Source organism: Pongo abelii, chromosome 10 (assembly GCF_028885655.2).
Source record: "Pongo abelii isolate AG06213 chromosome 10, NHGRI_mPonAbe1-v2.0_pri, whole genome shotgun sequence".
Taxonomy (NCBI): Eukaryota; Metazoa; Chordata; class Mammalia; order Primates; family Hominidae; genus Pongo; species Pongo abelii.
In genome coordinates this window covers 121,900,988-121,919,854 of record NC_071995.2, presented here as the reverse complement: position 1 = coordinate 121,919,854, position 18,867 = coordinate 121,900,988, and the positions used below count along the sequence as shown (strand labels likewise).

The 18,867-nt window shown below is 49.8% G+C and overlaps 1 protein-coding gene across 18 annotated transcripts in view; it reads left to right on the top strand.

Moving 5' to 3' along the window:
- The window catches only part of PITPNM2 (phosphatidylinositol transfer protein membrane associated 2), a 167,984-nt gene that overhangs the window by 100,607 nt on the left and 48,510 nt on the right, over positions 1 to 18,867 (top strand). For 17 of the 18 annotated variants that reach the window (XM_063712283.1, XM_054528390.2, XM_054528388.2 and 14 more), the window contains one exon: positions 15,701 to 15,873. In XM_063712283.1, coding sequence (XP_063568353.1) covers positions 15,796 to 15,873 — 78 coding nt within the window. In that variant the 5' untranslated portion in view covers positions 15,701 to 15,795. Of the gene's footprint in view, positions 1 to 15,700; positions 15,874 to 18,867 lie in introns of those variants that run through there. The other variant, XM_063712284.1, reaches the window with a different exon arrangement.

The window sequence follows — 18,867 nt, the reverse complement described above, 5'->3', positions numbered from 1 at the left end:
TGTGCAACTGAATGCAGCAACCCAGCTATCTCTGATGCCTTTTCTGCCCAAGTTATGTGCCCATGGGGCTTTCCAAATTTGACCAGTGGTTTTTTCCTTTGTGTTTCGTTTCCTCCCTGTTTCCCTCCCTGGAGAAGGATGAGATCTGTCATCGGCTGGAGGATTTTATGGCATGATGAAGGGAAGCTAATAGCTCTGTAAAGAAGAGCCAGTTACCTGGGAAACTTTCCAGGCATGTTGTGTTTCTGGCAGCGCTGGGAGGCTGGACTGTAAAGGCCACACTGCTCACAATGCTATGGAGCAAGGCCTGGGTGAAGTTGTACAGACACGTGAATGTGCCTGTCCCCACCTCCCCTAAGGACACTGGCTGGGCCCTTCGTTGTCCTCTAGGTCCTCTGGCTCTGCTTGCTTGCTCCCTTCTGAGTCGAGCATTTGGACCTAGTTATTGGTGACCTAAGACGCCTGGGTTTCCTGCTCACCTAGGAGTATAGTAGATCAGGCCTGGGTCACAGCCCAGGAGATACAGAGTCTGGTACCATTCTGCCCTGACTCACCGTATGGCCTTGTCAAATGACTCAGTCCCCCTGGGCTTTTGTCTTCCCATCTCGCCCTGACTGCTTCTGAGCATTGAGTTTCCAGCGAGATTGTTGTGGCAGAGTGTTTATAAACTGAGCTGCACTGAGTGTGTCTGAGAGGAGGTGGTAGTTATACTAAGGGCATTTGGGCCACCTGGCATTGCCATGTCTCATTCAGGGCCCAGCTTGCCTCTCCCAAACCTGCCCATCAGAAAGGGCTGAGATGACTTCAGATACCCCTACCTCCAGCCCACACCATGGGCAGCAACATCCAGTTGTCCTGTTTGACATTTATGCCCTGCACATGCTCTTGAGGAGGGCAAGTCTGGCTCCATGAAAAGTCTGAGTCACAGACGCTGTCAAGAAACAGGGACATGGCAGGGAGCGTGCACTATTCTTGGAGAATCTTAGCTGCGCTAAGGAACAGCTAACAGAGCAGTTTGTAATTAGCACTTTGGCTGCTTGGCAGTGGCGTTATCTGCCTGTAGAGGGGTTTTTTGTGAACATTTGCCAATTACCCTTCTTGAGTACCTACTAAGTGCCAGGGCCTGGCTGCCTAGCACCTGCTGTGAATGGAGAGACAAATGAAAGGTGTTATCTTTTTTTCTTTTGTTCAGGCACCATTCTAGGATTATCTACTGGGATTATGGCAACAAATAAGACAGACAAGTTCCCTGCCCTCCTGTCACCTGTGCTGGGATGGAGGGAGGCAGTCTTCAAGTACACAAATCAGATCATTGCAAAGTGTGGCAATGGGACTGAACTGGGCAGGAGAGGAAAGCTACACTGCAGAAGGGACAGGGAGGGCATGGCATTTGTGCCCAGACCTGGTTGATGCCAGGGAGTGAGGGAGCAGCTGTTCCTTGGCGTGGGGAATGGGTGCTTCCTGGGCATGGCAGCAGCTGGAATGGAGAGCTAACATAGTGAGTTCCTAGCAAAGCAAGCAGCCATGTGGCTGGAGAGTGGTGATGGAGGAGCTGTGGCTCATGAGCAGGCAGACAGGGCACACGGGATCTTACAGACCTGGAAGCTGGAAGTAAACGGAGCTAAGGGATGCACAAAGTTCTGTGGGTGAGAGACAGGATCGGGAGGAGACAAGGCAGGGTGAAGGGCGTCCTAGGTACGGAACCCTCCTGGACAAGCACACTTGGGAGCTGCTGTCAGGTCCCTCTGGTTATGGAACCCTCAGGCAGCACCTGGCTTCTCCACTGTGGCTCCTGTCAGAGCTTTTGTAGGAGGGGTGTGTGTGTGTGTGTGTGTGTGTGTGTGTGTGTGTGTGTGTGTGTGTGTGTGTGTGTGTGTGTTTTAGAGACAGGGTCTTGCTCTGTCACCCAGGCTGGAGTGCAGTGGCACAATCATAGCTCAGTGTAGCCTCAAACTCCTGGGCTCAAGAGATCCTCCAGCCTCAGCCTTCTGAGTAGCTGGGACTAGAGGTACATGCCACCGTGCTGGGCTAATTTTATTATTTTTTGTAGAAATGGGGTCTCACTATGTTGCCCAGGCTGGTCTCAAACTCCTGGCCTCCAGTGATCCTCCTGTATCAGCCTCCCAAAATGCTGGGATTATATGCATGAGCCACTGTGCCTGGCCCCATGTTGACCATTTTTAAGCATACAGTTCTGTGACATTAAGGACATTCACACTGTTATACAACCATAACCACCATCCATCTCCAGGACTTTTTCATCTTCCCAAACTAAACTCTGTCCTCACACTAACTACCCATTCTCCTTTCCCCAAGTCCCTAGCACCCACCATTCTACTTTCTGTCTCTATGAATTTGACTACTCTAGGGACTTCCTGTAAGTGGAGTCATGCAGTATTTGTCCTTTTGTGTCTGGTTTATTTCACTTTGCTTAATGTCTTCAGAGTTCATCTATGTTGTAGCATGTGTCAGAATGTCCTTCCTTTTTGAGGCTGAATAATATTTCCCATCAGGTTCCCCCCACCCTTTTTTTCTCATTAGGTTTTGATGACTCATGTGATGTCTGTCTGTCTCTTTTTTTTTTGAGACAGAGTCTCGCTCTGTTGCCCAGGCTGGAGTACAGTTGTGCAATCTCGGCTCACTGCAACCTCCACCTCCTGGGTTCAAGTGATTGTCCTGCCTCAGCCTCTTGGGTAGCTGAGACTACAAGTGTGCACCACAATGCCTGGCTATTTTTTGTATTTTTAGTAGATACGGGGTTTCACCACGTTGGCCAGGATGGTCTCGATCTTCTGACCTCATGATCTGCCCGCCTCAGCCTCCCAAAGTGCTGGGATTACAGGCCTGAGCCATTGCACCTGGCCAATTCTGTCTCTTTTTGAGGCTAAATAGTATTTCCCATCAGGTTCCCCCCACCCTTTTTTTTCTCATTGGGTTTTGATAACTCATGTGATGTCTGTCTCCCCTGGAGCCTGGAGGCTCCCTGCGGCCTGTCTTGGTCCCCTGTATCCTTAGCACCCATCATAGAACCTGGACCCTAAGAGGTGCTTAATGAACATTTGTTAGGTGCATGGAGTTCAGAGTGACTAGAATTCTTACTGAAAGGGGGGTGGTTGGCATTGGGATGACAATATTAAAGACTTTATTTGCCAGACTGTAGAGCTTTGGCTTCTATGCAAATGTTTCTGTTGATCCAAGCCACCTATGGGACTTGTTAAAAATTCTTATTCCCAGGTCTTTCCCTTGGCAATGCAGCTGATTTGGGCTGGAACCAAGACGCCTGTATTTTGAAAGAGATACCAACCTTTATTTCCTAGATCATTTAAGAACATTAGAATAAAAACAAGTAACCACTCTCTGATAACGTTTAAGTGGGGCTTTCCCTCAGCCAGAAGGTTTGTACTTCCTACAAAATATTCTGAAAGAAAAAACCAGAAATTGTTTCTCTAAATCATGCATCCTTATTAAAAAGCATTAAAGCAGCTCTGTTAGCTTGTGTTGTATCCAGAGTCAGGTGCAGCCACCGTTCACACATCAATACATAGCTGAGGCCTGGAATATACTACTTAAATTTTGGGGGCTTTCATTTCTTCCAAAAATGGGGGCATTGTTACCTTTTCCACCTTGGGAGATCATTCTGAAGAAGCAAGAATAAAAAGGCTAAAAGAATTTGTAAGTCATAAAATGCTATTATCAATGCTAGGGGTACATATGTATATAAATTGATTTAAGTATAGAAGATGATGGTTCAATTCTTAAGCTATTTACTATCCTGGCTGTACAGTAAGATACACTTGACTCCATCACTTACTGAGTAATAGGGGCAAGGTACCATAATGACACAAAGCCCTGGGTCTCCTTAGTTATAAAAATGGGGCTAATAGCCTTGCAGCACAATATTATTCAGTTATAAAAAGCAATGAAGTTCTCGCGATGCTACGACATGAACCTCAAAAACATGATGCCAAGTGAAAAAGCCCAGACACAGAAAGCACATATTGTATGACTCCACCAATAGGAAATGTCCAGAATAGGCAAATCCATCAAAACAGAAAGCAGCTTAGTGGGTGCCAGGGGCTGGGGCAATGGGAAGTGACTGCTTAATGAGCTTAATGAGAAACGGGCTTTCTTTTGGGGTGAGGAAAATGTTCTGGAATTAGATAGGGGTGATGGTTGCACAACTCTGTGAGTATACTAAAAACCACTTTAAAGGGCTGAATTACATGGCATGTGAATTATATCACAATAAAATACTTAAATAAGTGGGGACAATACATCTAACTCGGGGGGAGTTGTGAGGATTAAGTCACTTACAACGTATTAATAGAGCCCAAGCGCGTAAAACCATGGGCCAGATTTATAAATCAAGGAGCAAGAAGAACAGTCTGGTTGCCAGATGTGCCCGCCAGAGGGTGGGGGCTGTTGGGATGTGGGGTCTGATGAGACCCTGACACCATTTACAGGAGGGGGCCATTCACACTGGGAATGCCTTCAGGAAAGGCAGGACTGGGCAGACTGTGTATTTTCTCCTACACCCTCCTCCTCACAGGATGCATGAAGGATGAGGGGCCAGGGTCCGGGTGGGGACTAAGTCTCTGACTGTTCAGCTGCTCTGGCATCTGTGTCTTTAAGGAGTTGACTGTTGTAATGTGGCAAGTTTGGGAAACCGTGTCTTAGGCAACACAGAGAGCTGTGGGCAATTACTCTGAGCTAAAGGGCTGTGACACCCTCGCTGGGACACCCAGGGATGGCTGGGTCTGTACCCCACTCAGCCATAGCTATTGCAGAAGGAGCCACGGGGGCTCAGAGTGGTGGGCTGGTGCGCCTTTGGTACCATGAGTAGGGTGGGCTTAAGGAGACAGGACTAGGGACACTGGCTACTGAGACTCCAGCATGGCGTTGATGCCTCTCTGGACTTGAGGTTAGCCCCACAGCACTCCTTGCAGGCTGCACAATACCAGCTGTTGTTTTGGAACAACAAAAATTCATAATTTGCAGCTGATAACTAACAGGCACCCAAGTAAGTTGGCTGAGAGCCTCAGTGCTGGAATCTTGCACATGGTGGGCTCCAAGTGGAAGTTTATTGGGAGGTATGTTGGCCGAGTAAAGAGGAGAACCTTGTCCAGGGAAAAACTCGATCCCAGGGTTGTGCCCACCTGCTCACAAGCCATGGGGGGGCATCTGCAGCCAACATTCAATCCATTTGTGTTAAATGCAGGAATTAAGGAAAGACTGAATTTGATGAGAATTGTCTGCCGACTTAGCCACAGGGAGGTCATTTGGGACCTTGACCAATATGGTTTCAGTGGAGTGGGGGTGGCCAAAGTGGGTTGGAAAGAGATCAGGAGGTGAGACAAGGGAAACAGCAAGTATAGCTAAGCTTGAGGAAGATTTGCTGTAAAGGGGATCAAAGAAGCGGGATGGTGCCAAGGAGGGGGAGTTGAGGGGGGCTGTGGCGTGTTGTTTTGTTTTGGTTTTGCAGATATATGGGAGCTATAACTTGCATGTTTGAATGCTGATGGTGAATGGGGAGGTCCATTAGGGAGACAAGAGAGGGGAGCATTTCGGGAGAAGGTCCCTGAATGACAAGAGGGCATGGGCCCCAGTGATAGAGAATTGGCCTTCAGTAGGAGCAGAGCTGTCCATGCATTGCAACAGCAGCTAGTGGATTGGTGCAATGGGTTGGTCCATTTGATGATGGGAATTTGAGGAAACAAAGAAGACTGGAGCTAGGCATGGTACACGTGCCTGTGGTCCCAGCTACTTAGGAGGCTGAGGCAGGAAGATCACTTGAGCCCAGGAGTTGGAGGCTGCAGTGAGCTAAGATCACGCCACTGTGCTCTATCTAGCCTCGGCAAAGAGTGAGACTCCATCTCCAAAAAAATTAATAATAAAAAAGTAACGAAGACTCAAGATGGAGAGAAGGTATAAAATCAGGAGTGGGAAATAGTGAAGGCACTGAATCACTGAAGTAGGACTGCAAGAGCTGTGCCCTCCTGGGGTGTCCTGTCAGAGTTTTGAAGGCTGGCCCAGAGGAGTAAGCCCTCAGGGGCCTTTGTATTCTCATTATGTGTCTTCTCTGTCATCACAAGGGCTTATCACCAGTTCAGGAGTAACGGGGTGAAAATCTCAGCAGTGCCTCTTATCAACTCTGGTGTCTTGGATGGTTCTGGAAAGCTCTGATTTCCCTGGAGAACTGATCGAGCTGAGTTTTGCTTTGGGACAGGGCTTGCAGCATAGCCAGCTCTCTGCCAACAGGCTCTCAGCCTCTAAGCATCTCACGGGGCCCTCCTTTCTGCATGCCCCAGAAGCTGAGAGCTTTCACCCCTAAAGGACTGGCCATTTCTAAGGCCAATGGCCTCCTGAAAAGCCCTGGCACTTCTTATGTAGGAGGATGGTCTGGGTGCTGCTGCTGAAATGGTGGTGGCCTTGGAGAGGTGACCAGGAGTGAGAAAGGAAGGCCCCTGAGCAAACCCCAGCCTATGATTTTGTAGCCACAGCTTAGACCCTAACTGCTGGGGCCAAGGTCCCCTCTGGGCTTGTTTCTGTTGTCACATCTAAGCCTCCCGTGGCATTTTGTTTAAGGGCCCAGCCTTATTTCAGCCATATTCAGTGTTAAATTAGGGGAGCACCAACCCTAGAGGCCAGTGTGATGGTGGTAGTAGCTCTGTGACCAGCAGGGTCCCCAGAGGACCGGGGTGGGAGGTGAGTTCCAAATAATTCTCCTTTGTGCCATGCTCATCATCTTGGAGGCTCTGAGTTTCAAGCTTATTTCCTCACATGCACATTTGTGCCCTTTTCCACCCAACTGAGGTCGCTATGCTGATAGCCACAGCCGGGAGGAGGAGTCATAAAAACACAGCTCCCTAGCCTTGCCGCAGTCCTTGAGCAGGATGCGCCCTCTCGGAGCCTGCTCTGTGGTCTGCACCACTGCTTCCCTGGGGCTGTTGTTTGGGTTGAGGCATTACATAGCGATGCCTCATAACTCTAGCATCCCACTCCTGCTCCTGGAGCTGCAGAGCACTGCAGGCCCCACGGTGCCCCCAGGTGGCCGCTGTGCTGTGGGGTCTGGTGACCAACTCCTGCAGTGGCTTGGCAGTTGCCCCAGCTTGGCACTCCAGGTGTACAATGGTGAGATTTATGACTTTCCGTGGGATTTGGGGTAACTGCAGCAGTGCCCAGGGCTTTAAAGCTCTCTGGGACCCCCTCTTCACTGCCCAGGCCAGCGTTAGAGGAAGGAGTCATGTCCTGCTTAAAGGTGTCAAGGAATCTGTGGGGGGCGGGGGTAGGAAGCTGTGTCCTCCTGCTCAAAGTCTCCTTGGTCCTTGCCCTTCCAGCCTGGCCACCCCTGCCTCATGAACCTGAAGCTCTTTCTGTGTCACTTTTCTTCTCTAATGCCTGGGAGTATGTGGCTGGGTGGAGGGAGAAGCTGGGAGTCAGGGTCCTGGTTCCCAACCCAGCTCTCTGCCTGCTTCCTGAGCCTTAGTCTCCTCATTTGTAAGGGGAGGGTTGGCCTGCAGCAGGGTCCTTTGCTTGTTTCTTAGCCCAGAAGTCCTTTCTTCAAAAGAAATCTCTGCTGTAAGCCCAGTGTCTAACACATAAAGGTGGAACTACTCTGGGGCAGGGATTGGACGATTCTGTGGGTCTGTGACCTCTCCTGCTTTCAGCTCCAGGACAGAGAGGCAGCTGATCAGTGCTTACCTCATAACACACACCTGCAGAGTAGCCACACACTCCTGCAACCCCAGCCCAGGCATAGGGGATGGTTGCTGGACAAAGAACAGCCCCTTATCCCTCTGTGCCACCTCCCATTCATCCAGAGCTTTGGGTCCCTGGATACACATAGATGGTTAGGGGAGGTCCGAGGAGCCTTGTCTGGCTGCATCTGGAGAGGAAGTGCTTTTACCATTGCTTGCTTCAGCTCCTGATTGGGAACCAGTAGGTTTGGGAAGCAGAGAGCAGAAGGAAGCTCTCTTAGAGCAAGAGGAGAGGGACTCAAGGGAGGCAGAAGGAGGTTATGGATACCCACAGTCCTGAGTCCCAGGCCCCCAGACCTGCCGGTGGCTCCCTGGCTTCCCACTGCTGCAAAAGCCGGGGCTCCTGCTGGCTTGGCTTGGAGTAGCTTCCAGACTTAATAGCCAGAATGCAGCTGAACTGCGTTTGGATGGATTCCATCCCCTCCTTGACTTTGCACAGCCTCACTCCTAAATTCCATCTGTGACGTCAGACCCCTGCTAATCATGGAAAAACAGATTAAGTTCTGTAAACTCAATTCTCGTGCTTTCCCTCCCAGTCAGGGTGTCTCGTGGCCTCCGCTTAAAGAAGCTGTCCACCTCCCTGCTCGGTCCATCCCCCCTCGTCCTGGGCCAAACCCCAGTAATCCACTTTAAGTCTTCATCACATGCCTCCAGCCTGGCCACCCCTGCCTCATGAACCTGAAGCTCTTTCTGTGTCACTTTTCTCCTCTACTGCCTGGGAGGTTCAGGAAGATCTTTGGGTTCCAGCCTGGGAGGCCCAGCTGGTGCTCTGTGTCTTGGTGGGAAGCCATGCCCTTGATTCTTTGGGTGACATCCCTCACAGCTCTTCTTGGTCGTCTGCCTGTGCCTGGAACCCTGGTCTGGATGCATCCTGCACCTCGCGCCTTGCCCACGGCTGGTCTCTTGCTCCATGGCCTCCCTGAGTGGCCCCACTCTGACATGGTCTGGCCAGGTGTTTACTCAAAGACATCAGTGAACATGGGGCTGGGGGTTCTTTCTAGGGTCATGAATGCCAGGGTCTGGAACTTGAAGACTTTTCTAAGGGCCAGGGCCCAGGTGCCACATTTGAAGCCCAGGGAAGGGTCCCCGTCATCCCTGGAGCAGAGCCGTGTGGGCTGTGCATGTGGGTGACCACCCAGACCCCTTGCCTGGCCTTCCTCCCTGAAGGGCCTCTGGAGATCTGTATGTGTCTTTTTTCCTCTGTCTGTGCCAGGCCCCCAAAAGATGCCCTGCAGACAGCAGTAAAACATAATTCTGTCTAACCCGTCACGACTCCGGCAGAGACGAGATGAAATGTGTGTCTGTCTCGCTTGCACCCAGGCAGCCGGACTGGGTGTAATGAGATTGTCTGAGTGAGGGTTCAGCTTCGGGCCAAGGGGGCTCCAGGGAGAGGCAGACACACAAGTCACACTGCTCTGATACGGGGAGGGTCTGCGGTGCTCCCTGGCCTCAGCTCAACCCGGCAGAAAGTGAGGAGGACCCTATCTCACCCCAGTAGGGCCGTGCCTGGCTGTAAGGCCAACCAGCACCACAGCAGGGCTGCTCCTCCTTCAGACCTAGGTTTATTGTCTGCACCTGGGAGTAGGCAGCCCTACCAGGAAGCCCACAGGCCCTGTGTCTCAGGGACCCGCCTTCCAGACCCTGCTAGGGACAGCAGTGCCACCTTGTTGTTCACTCTTGCTAGTTGAATGCTGGTTGGAACAGGGCTGAGCACTTCATGTGCATCACCTCATTTAATCCACAGACATCCCAGCTGGGCAGGGGTGGTTCTTACCCCCAGAAGACAAAATGAAAGATCAAAGGATTAAGCAATTTGCCCACAGTCACAGCTAAGAGGTGGCAGAAGGTCTAGCTGATTATTTTATTTTAATCACAACACTACCAGCCCTTCTCTGTCTGTTTACACACACACCACTCAAATGCTGCAGCTGCTGCCTTCTGAAACATCAGGTAATAAAGTGCAGGTAAAAGTTACTCACAAATTCCATCCATCTGATGGAACCCTCTCCAGCATTCAGTCAATGTTTATTCCACACTCTTCATCCAAACAGACATATACAGAGTAGTAATAATCTTTTTTTAAAAAAGTATCATGTTCTACATGAATTTTTAAAGTAAAAATTAAATTTAATAATTTTTTTTTAAAAAGTATCATGTTCTACATGAATTTTTAAGGTGAAAATTAAATTTAATGTTATTTGACTTTAACCAGACAGATGTATCAATTTTCATGTATCTTAAGTGAAATGGGAGTTGCTAAACTGAGGAAAAAGATTTCTTTATTGTAAGTGATAATAGTCCTAAAAGGTTAAAGGTGAGAGAAAAACTTTTGAAAATAGCTTGACTGAAGTATAATAACATACCATACATATACTCATTTAAAGTATACAATTAAATGATTTTGGTATATTATTGATTTTTTTAAATTGTGGTAAGTATATATATAACATAAACTTTGCTATTTTAACAGTTTTTAAGTGTACTATTTCATCGCAGTAAGTATATTCACAATGTTGAGCAACCATCACGACTACCACTTCCAAAGCTTTTTTATCACCCAAATAGAAACTCTGTAACTATTAAACAACTACTCCCATTTCCTCCAACCCCAGCCCCTGGTGACCTCTAATCTATTTTCTGAGAGAAAAACTTTTAAAAGGTTAAAGTCGTTAATTTTTTTTTTAATAATAAACTTTATTTATTTTTTGAGATAGGGTCTCGCTCTGTTGCCCAGGCTGGAGTGCAGTGGCACCATCTTGGCTCACTGCAACCTCCACCTCCCGGGCTCAAGGGATCCTCCCACCTCAGCCTCCCGAATAGCTGGGACTACAGGCACTCCACCACACTTGGCTAACTTTTGTATTTTTTGTAGAAATGGGGTTTCACCATGTTGCTCAGGCTGGTCTCAAACTCCTGACCTCAAGTGATCTGCCTACCTTGGCCTCCTAAAGTACTGGGATTAAGGTGTGAGCCACCTAAACTATTTTTTTTAAGAGCCGTTTTAGATTCACAGCAAAATTGAGTGGCAAGTATGGAGTTCCCATATGCCCCTTCCCCCACTCTCAGCATCCCACATCAATGTGCCCTATTTGTTACAGTGAATGAGCCTGCAGTGACATGGCATCGCCCAAAGTCCATAGATTACACAAGGGCTCACTCTTGATGTTGTACTTTCTATGGGTTTGGACAAATGTATGAGGACATGCATCCGCCATTGTAGTATCCCACAGAGTACTTTTACTGCCCTAAAAATCCTCCATTCTCTGCCTGTTCATCTCTCACTAATTTTTCTACCTACTTAATGAACCAAATTCTATGCTATGGAAGTTGAGGAAACTATATTTCTACCTTTGTTCTTCTCCAAATTTGTCTTAGTTGTATGATCATTTGTGTACAGTGTTGAGGTTTTGATATTCAATTCAGTCACATAATTGCCATGATTTCAAAAATATCAATGCCGTGTTCATCAGGATTTCTCCATTTATTACCTCATTTTGACTTATCTTTTTGGTTAGTTGGATTTCAACATCAGATAATTTTTTCTTTTTTTTTGAATTTTATGTATTTATTTATTTTTGAGACAGGGCCTTGCTCTGTGATTCAGGCTGGAGTGCAGTGGCGCAAACATGGCTCACTGCAGCCTTGACCTCCTGTGCTCAAGCCATCCTCTCACCTCATCTCCCCAGTATGCAGCCCAGCCGTGCCAGGGGTGCATGGTGGGAGGCCACTTGATGGAGCCCCATGTTCCTGCCCTGGGGCCTTTGCTCATGCTGTTCCTTCTTACTGGATTGAGTCCTTCTCACACCTACCCTCAGCTCTGCCCTTAGCCTCCCCAAGTGTCTGGATTACAGGCGTCTGCCGCCATGCCCAGCTAATTTTTTTTAAGTGTATGATTTTTTGAAGAGACAGGATCTCACTGTATTGCCCAGGCTGGTCTTGAACTCCTGGGCTCAGGCAATCCTCCTGCCTTGGTTTCCCAAAGTGCTAGGATTATAGGTGTGAGCCACCTGCCCGGCCAGGTAATTATTTTTTAGATGACTTTAAGGATGTCTAAGCCCCTAAACTCATGCTTCAGAGAGCCCCACCTCATCTCCCCGAGATGCAGCCTGGCCATGCCAGGGGTACATGGTGGGAAGCCACTCAATGGAGCCCCACGTTCCTGCCCTGGGGCCTTTGCTCACGCTGTTCCTTCTTACTGGATTGAGTCCTTCTCACACCTGCCCTCAGCTCTGCCGAGCAGAATCCCATGGATCTCAGAGAGCCTGGCTCCGCCTTCCATGAAGCCTTTCCTGAGACCCCTCTGGACTGAGCGACTTATCTTGTTTTCATGACACTCATGGTAACTCCAGAAGCCAGATAGCATTATCCCCACTTTATATATGGAGAGACCGAGGCTCAGCAGGTACAGGGGCTTTTCCAGGAGGTCACACAGCTGGTAAAGGCATTGTGAGGCTTTGCAGTCAGATCCCAGAGTGAGCTCCAAACTATCACCTCCCACTTTCTGATGCTCTTCCACCATGTGGCTGCTGCCCTTGCACGGTCCTAAGCTTTGCCCCACTCCACCCAGGTGCCAGGAGCCTCCAAGGGGCCTCTGGGCTCTCCAGGTGTGTGTTCCCTCTCTGTCTCTGTCCCTCTGCCTGCACGCAAAAATATCCCAGCGGAGCTGTGGACAGCACCTGTGCAAGTAACAGCTCCCCTGACAGCTTGTCCGTGGGGGAACATCATTAGGTATCTGTTCCAGACACGTGCTCACAGAGCCTCTGAAATCAGAGACGCAAGCCAGTGTCTAGGTGCTGGCTCAGGCTGTGAGATTTCACCCTTGGTTGTTATTTGAGGAGATGGAGACATTTAAGGAACATGATGAATCTGGCTTAGGGAGTCCTGCCTTGCTAGTGCCTGGTGGGCCTGGAATCTGAGAGGATTGAGAAAGGACAGATTTGCATGGGGATGAGCAGGGCAGGTCATGTACCCTGGAGGGGTTAAGACTCTCAAAGGGCAGAATGCTTAGACTCCTAAGGTTTCTGAAGAACATTTAGAGTCTGTATCTGACCATGTTATTTAGATGACTAAATGAGGCTTGCCCACTCTGGGTCACTGCATTTGCCCCACAGTAAAGGAGCCCGCCCGAGGCCCCACAGAGGCGGAGTGGGTGCCGCACGTCACACAGGTGTATTGCTTCACACCAAGCACTTGCTGTGCCTTTCTAGTTGGGCGATGCTGGGGCTTCAATGAAGAACCATGTGAAGAAGCTTCAGAAACAACCGCCATTGAACTTCAGTTTTCCCTTCTCATCTCCAACCCTAATTTCCTCCAACTTCCCTCAAACATAAAGCTCTCTCTCCTTTATGTATGTAAGTTTCTCAGATCAGGTGCCTGTGCTACCCTCCCAGCCAGCTGGAAGTCCATCCAGGTGTCAGACTTGGGTCCCTTGCTACTTTGGCCGAGCCAGCTCTTGTTTCACACCTCACAGGATAAGGTGCAGCCTGGGGACTGTAGGGCCATTGCTTCTCTCTCCTGTGTCCTCAGCTTCCAGCCAGGTTTGAGGATAGACATGTGGGCCTAGGCGGAGCTGAGTCTGGGAGTATGGGGAAGAACTCCACAGGGCCTCAGGCCCTAAACTTGCAGGTCCCATGGGCTGTTAGCTAGACCCACTGACCTTAAAGAAGGTCAGCAGTGGTCTTTTTTCACTTGAGCACAGCCTCTGGGGAGCTTTGGGGTTGATCAGGGATCAGAAAGGTTGGTGGACAGGTTGCAGGAGAGGGGAAGCCCCTCCTAGCAAGAGTCCTTATGGATATAGCAAGGCCTGGGGCCACCCCAAGGAGGGGAACAGGGCAAGGAAACTTCCCAGGGAGAGGGGAGCTAGAGGGGATTTCTGTGTCCAGGTGATGTTGCTCAGCAGCACCGTGGGGAGTCTGGGTCAGAGACCTCCAAGGGGCAGTTGGGATCTGGGATCCAGGGTTATCTTATCTACAGCCAGCAGATGTTGGGTGCAGTTTCTGGGATATATAACTATCTAGGCTCTAATCGGCTAAAAAAGAGCTTCACTTGGACTATATTTAAAGCAACTGGATGTGAGAATTGGGTTCTTTTTTAATAGAGAGGAGGGTCTTGCTATGTTTCCCAGGCTGGTCTTCAGCTTGCTTGGCCTCAAGCAGTCCACCTGCCTTGGCCTCCCATAATGCCAGGATGGATGTGAGAATTTGAATGGGCTTCGGGCTGACGTTCCTACCTGCTGTGAACTAAACAACTGGGAGCTGCTGTTTTAGGCTAACACAAGGGATGGAGCCCCTTTATCAGACCTTTCCTCTCTCTGTCTCTCTCCCTAAGTGGCTTATTTAAGAACTTCTTTTAACCCTGTCTACTGGTATTCCTGAGAGTTCTGGTAAATGTTTTTCTCAACCTTGTTAGCTACCCAGTAATGCTTTAGCACCTGGGTGATGCTCCATTGCCCGATAGAGAGCCGTGCCCTGGGGAAGTTGCCTGACTGGCCAGGCCCTTGCTTTTATCACTTAGCAGGCATCCTGCCCATGGTCACTGTGAATCCTCCCTGGCTGCTGTCCTTGGAGTAGTCTTGCTAAAATACTACCCTTAGCCGGTTGTGGGTGGCATGCACCTGTAGTCCCAGCTACTCTGGAGGCTGAGGCGGAAGGATAGCTTGAGCCCAGGAGATCAAGGCTGCAGTGAGCTGGGATTGCACCACTGCACTCTAGCCTGGGTGCAGAGTGAGACCTTGTCTCTAAACAATAAATAAATATAAAATTTATTTATCGTCCATCCTGAAAACCTTCACTTGGCTTCATGTTAACAGCATGTGACCTTTGGAGGTGACCAAATGATATTTATGGCAAAGCTTCAGCCATCTGGGGCTTGGGTTTTAAGGGGTGATTTCATTTTCCAGATAACTGAGTAAGCACCTCTTCCAAGCACTAAGTTTTTTTTGTTTTTTTTTTTTTGAGACGGAGTTTCACTCTTGTCCCCCAGGCTGGAGTGCAGTGGCGCGATCTCAGCTCACTGCAACCTCCGCCTCCTGGGTTCAAGCGATTCTCCTGCCTCAGCCTCCCAGGTAGTTGGGATCACAGGCTCCTGCCACCACCTGCGGCTAATTTTCGTATTTTTAGTAGAGACGAGGTTTCACCATGTTGGCCAGTCTGGTCTTGAACTCTGAACCTCAAGTGATCTGCCTGCCTTGGCCTCCCAAAGTGTTGGGATTACAAATGTGAGCCATTGCGCCTGGCCCAGTTAAAAAAAAAAAAAAATGTGATTGCTTAGGGGCAAATCTTCATCAAATATATTCTTTGTCACTTAAATAGAGGTTGCTATGAGTACACTCTCTGCTTATCTTGTCTCATCTACTTCCCAGACATAGCCCAATGGAAGGAATAAAATAGATGCCAATAAATGTTTCTTATTGGATTGAACTGAAACCAAACTTTAAATCACTCAGAGTCTCCCCTTGGGATGTAGTGATGTCATCTGCCCCTAATGGCATGTCTCAGACTGCTGACTTGTGAATGTCTCATGTCTGTGCTGCTTAGTTTTATTTGATCTGCCTGCTTTTCCATGACCAGCTATCATTACTCACTGTGTCAGTACTGGGGAAATAGATGCTGTAGCTTGTTAGGATTGTGAGTAAAACAAGAGCACGGTGTTCTTACCCTGGCCCTTGCTAATGGAGTGACAATTCTTTACTTCCCCGTGACTATTTGTTGATCAGAGAGCTTACACATAGCCTCTCACTTGTCCTTTTAGTAGCTGTTAGCAAACAAGAAAAATAAAGGTTGGAAAGGAGAGAACCTGCTCAATCAAAGTTGCACCGTTGGATCATGCCTGATCAGAGGCCAGAATTCCAGCCTCAGGTCTAGACCGGGCCTTTTCTCTGTGCTATGGTATTCACCAGCCTTTGCAGAAAGTGACTGTTCTGTTCTGTGCTCTCTCTCTCCCAGGAGTCCTTGGTGAATTTTGTCATGATTATTTAAGGAACCTTGCCTAGAAGTCCCAACTTGCAGTTCCCCATCGACGGGAAGGCTTGGACTCCAAGATGATTATAAAGGAATATCGGATTCCTCTGCCAATGACCGTGGAGGAGTACCGCATCGCCCAGCTGTACATGATACAGGTGGGTCGTGGGGCAAGGGTGGGTCATGGGGTGAGGGTGGGTCGCGCCAGCGCACAGACACCACATGTGGGTTAGGTGGAGTTGTGGCCTTCACAGTGCAGTGCCTGCCCCAGAACTTCCTGATAAGTGTGAATTGTACTGGACCCCTGGCCTCTAGGCACGATGCCAGGCGCACAGGGCACACCATGGGCACGTGGCATCAGATTGCTATCTGGCACTGTGTCCCGCCGCCTACAACGCAAACACTTGCCCTTGCATTCAGCACCATTATCTCCCTGGCCCAGACGTTATCCCTATGTTTCCCTATGTTTCAGTTTGCCTGGGCTGCCATCAGTAAATACCACAAACTGGGGGCGTAGAGGAACACACTTCCTCACAGTTCTAGAGGCCGGAAGTCCCAGATCAAGGCCTGGCAAGTGTGGTTTCTGGCGAGGTCCCTCTTCCTGGCTTGCACATGGGGGCCTTCTCCCTGTTTCCTAACATGGCAGGGAGCGAGCAGGCTCTGGTGTCTTCTCCTCTTTTTCTTTTTCTCTTCTGTTTTTTATTTGTGTAAATGTATAGGATACAACTGTAATTTTGTTGCATGCACAGATTGGAAAATGGTGCTTGTAGGGTATCTATCACTCAAATACACTGTACTCATTAAGTAATCCCTCATCTTCTACCCTTCCTTTTCTTCTAAGGACACCAGTCCCATTGTGAGGGCCCCACCCATATGATCACATCTAGCCCTGATTACCACCCAAAGGCCCCATCTCCAAATACCATCACATTGGGGGTCAGACCTTTTGGGGGGGACAAAGACATTCAGTCCATAACACCCCATTCTACAGACAGGAAGGCATATGAGGCCCAGAGATGTTAAATGCCTTGCCAAGGAGCACAGGGCCTGTCTCCTAGCTCCCAGCTCCATGCTTTCCTCACCACCCTGACTGCTTGCAAAAAAGCAGTGTCAGACACGTGGCTCACTTACAGACGCATGCAGGAGTTTGAGGATGACAGGCTCCTTTGACGAGCCAGAGACTCTTGCTTAGGAGACACCTCCAGTCTCCCTACTCAGTGCCTGACCAACCTGGAACATAAGACCTGGCTGCCTCTGGCTGACCCCAGATGGGACCACTGCTCCCACTTGCTGCAGTCCTGGCTGCAGTCCTTTCTATGTAGAGGTTCCATCCCAGCTCTCCTGCTGGCCTCCTGTCCACCCTCAGTGCCTGGCATGGCCTAGCCCGGCGGCTTCCCTCCAGGCTGAGGGTCTTCGGGCTTCCCACACTGATTATGAACCTGCTGTCAGCCTGGCTCTGGCTCCTGTGGGCATATCAGTGCCTCCAGTCCCTGTGACCCAGTGGGGCTTGCCCTCCTCCAGCTTCTTGCTATACAGCCCCTTAATTACAGCATCAGACTGAGTCGTTGGTGTTGGGGAGAGGCTTCGGCAGGGCCTCCACCTCCCATCCCTGCCTTCGCCTATTGGGCTCCCACCTTCCACCCAGGTCAGGGGAGGTAGCTGTGAGCTCGCAGCAGAGCCTGCAGCCCCAGCTGCCTTCTGGGAGGAGCTTGAGGAGGCTGCAAGGGTTTGTCCAGGCTCCCCTATGTGGGAGCCTTGGCTGGGAAAAGAACGGAAGGTGAACCCAGCCTCTCCGGGGGGCTGTTTGCTCTGAGCTGCTTCAGAAGGACCACTCAATTCCCTCTTGAACCACTTACCCAATAATTATTTCTAGAGAGTGGAGAGAGAGGAAGTGGCTTAAATCAGCCCCCCATCTCTGAGCACTCTGGAAATAGCTCAGCCTGTTCAAGGACCAGGCTGATCTGCCAATGCTGCTGTTGTCTTACTGCTTCTCAATTTCCACCCAAGCCAGGGTGAACCCAGACCACAGGAGCCCCTCAGCTCCACCTGGCCTCCCGGTGGCTGTCAAGATAGGGAGGACTGATCTCCAGCCCCTAGGAGATCCCAAAGCATAGAATCACCTCTGGGCTCCTCAGAACACCTGTCACTCCAGGTTTTTGTTTGTTTGTTTGTTTGTTTGTTTTTGAGACGGAGTCTCGCTCTGTCGCCAAGCTGGAGTGCAGCGTCATGATCTCGGCTCACTGCAACCTCCACCTCCTAGGTTCAAGCCTCCTGAGTAGCTGGGATTACAGGCATGCGCCACCACACCCAGCTAATTTTCGTATTTTTAGTAGAGACAGGGTTTCACCATGTTGGCCAGGACAGTCTCGGTCTCCTGACCTTGTGATCCACTCACCTTGGCCTCCCAAAGTGCTGGGATTACAAGCATGAGCCACGATGCCCAGCCACTTCAGGGTTTTTTTGAACACCTATCCTTACGCCTCTAATGAATGTAATTGTTAAGCATCATATAGTTCCCTGTTAGACGCTCAGACCTTCCTGCACCTGTGCAGCCAGGCCCCGTCCATCTAGCCGACACGTGCAGTGTCTTTTGAGAAGCTCCATTGATTAGGATTGTGGCAGGATGTCCCACCTTGCAGATCATGAGCATCAGCATTCTCAGGGCCCTTCGTGAGAGCCTGTTGGACAGATGGGCATCCTTCCCAGCTAGGCAGAGACACTGTGGCCTCTAAAGGCTGGCTGGAGTCATTGCTGCTGCTCTGAGCTTCCAGAGCCTTTCCTTGTGCACCTTCTGGGTGAGCAAGCATGTGTGCACATGTCTGCTTTCCTGTTAAAAAAGAAAGGTGAAAGAAACCAGGTATTGCCGGGAGAGGTGCTTCTGTGACAGGCACTAGCATGCTTGGAGGGGAGATTGGGGGCAAGGTTGTTGGTGTTCCTGCTCAGGCTGGCTGGCTGGGCAGCTTTCCTCTGGGCAGGCCTTGAGACTGGGGGTGTCAGATAGACAGCTTGGTGATGGGCAAGGGGTCTGCTGCACATCACAGGTGCTAGTGCCCTGCTCCTGTGTCCTCTGTGTTCTTGGTGTGCGCTGTCTCTGGCCTGAGGACTAATTGCTGTGTTTGAGGTGCTGCTGCCCTCATGTCGTTACCAGGAAG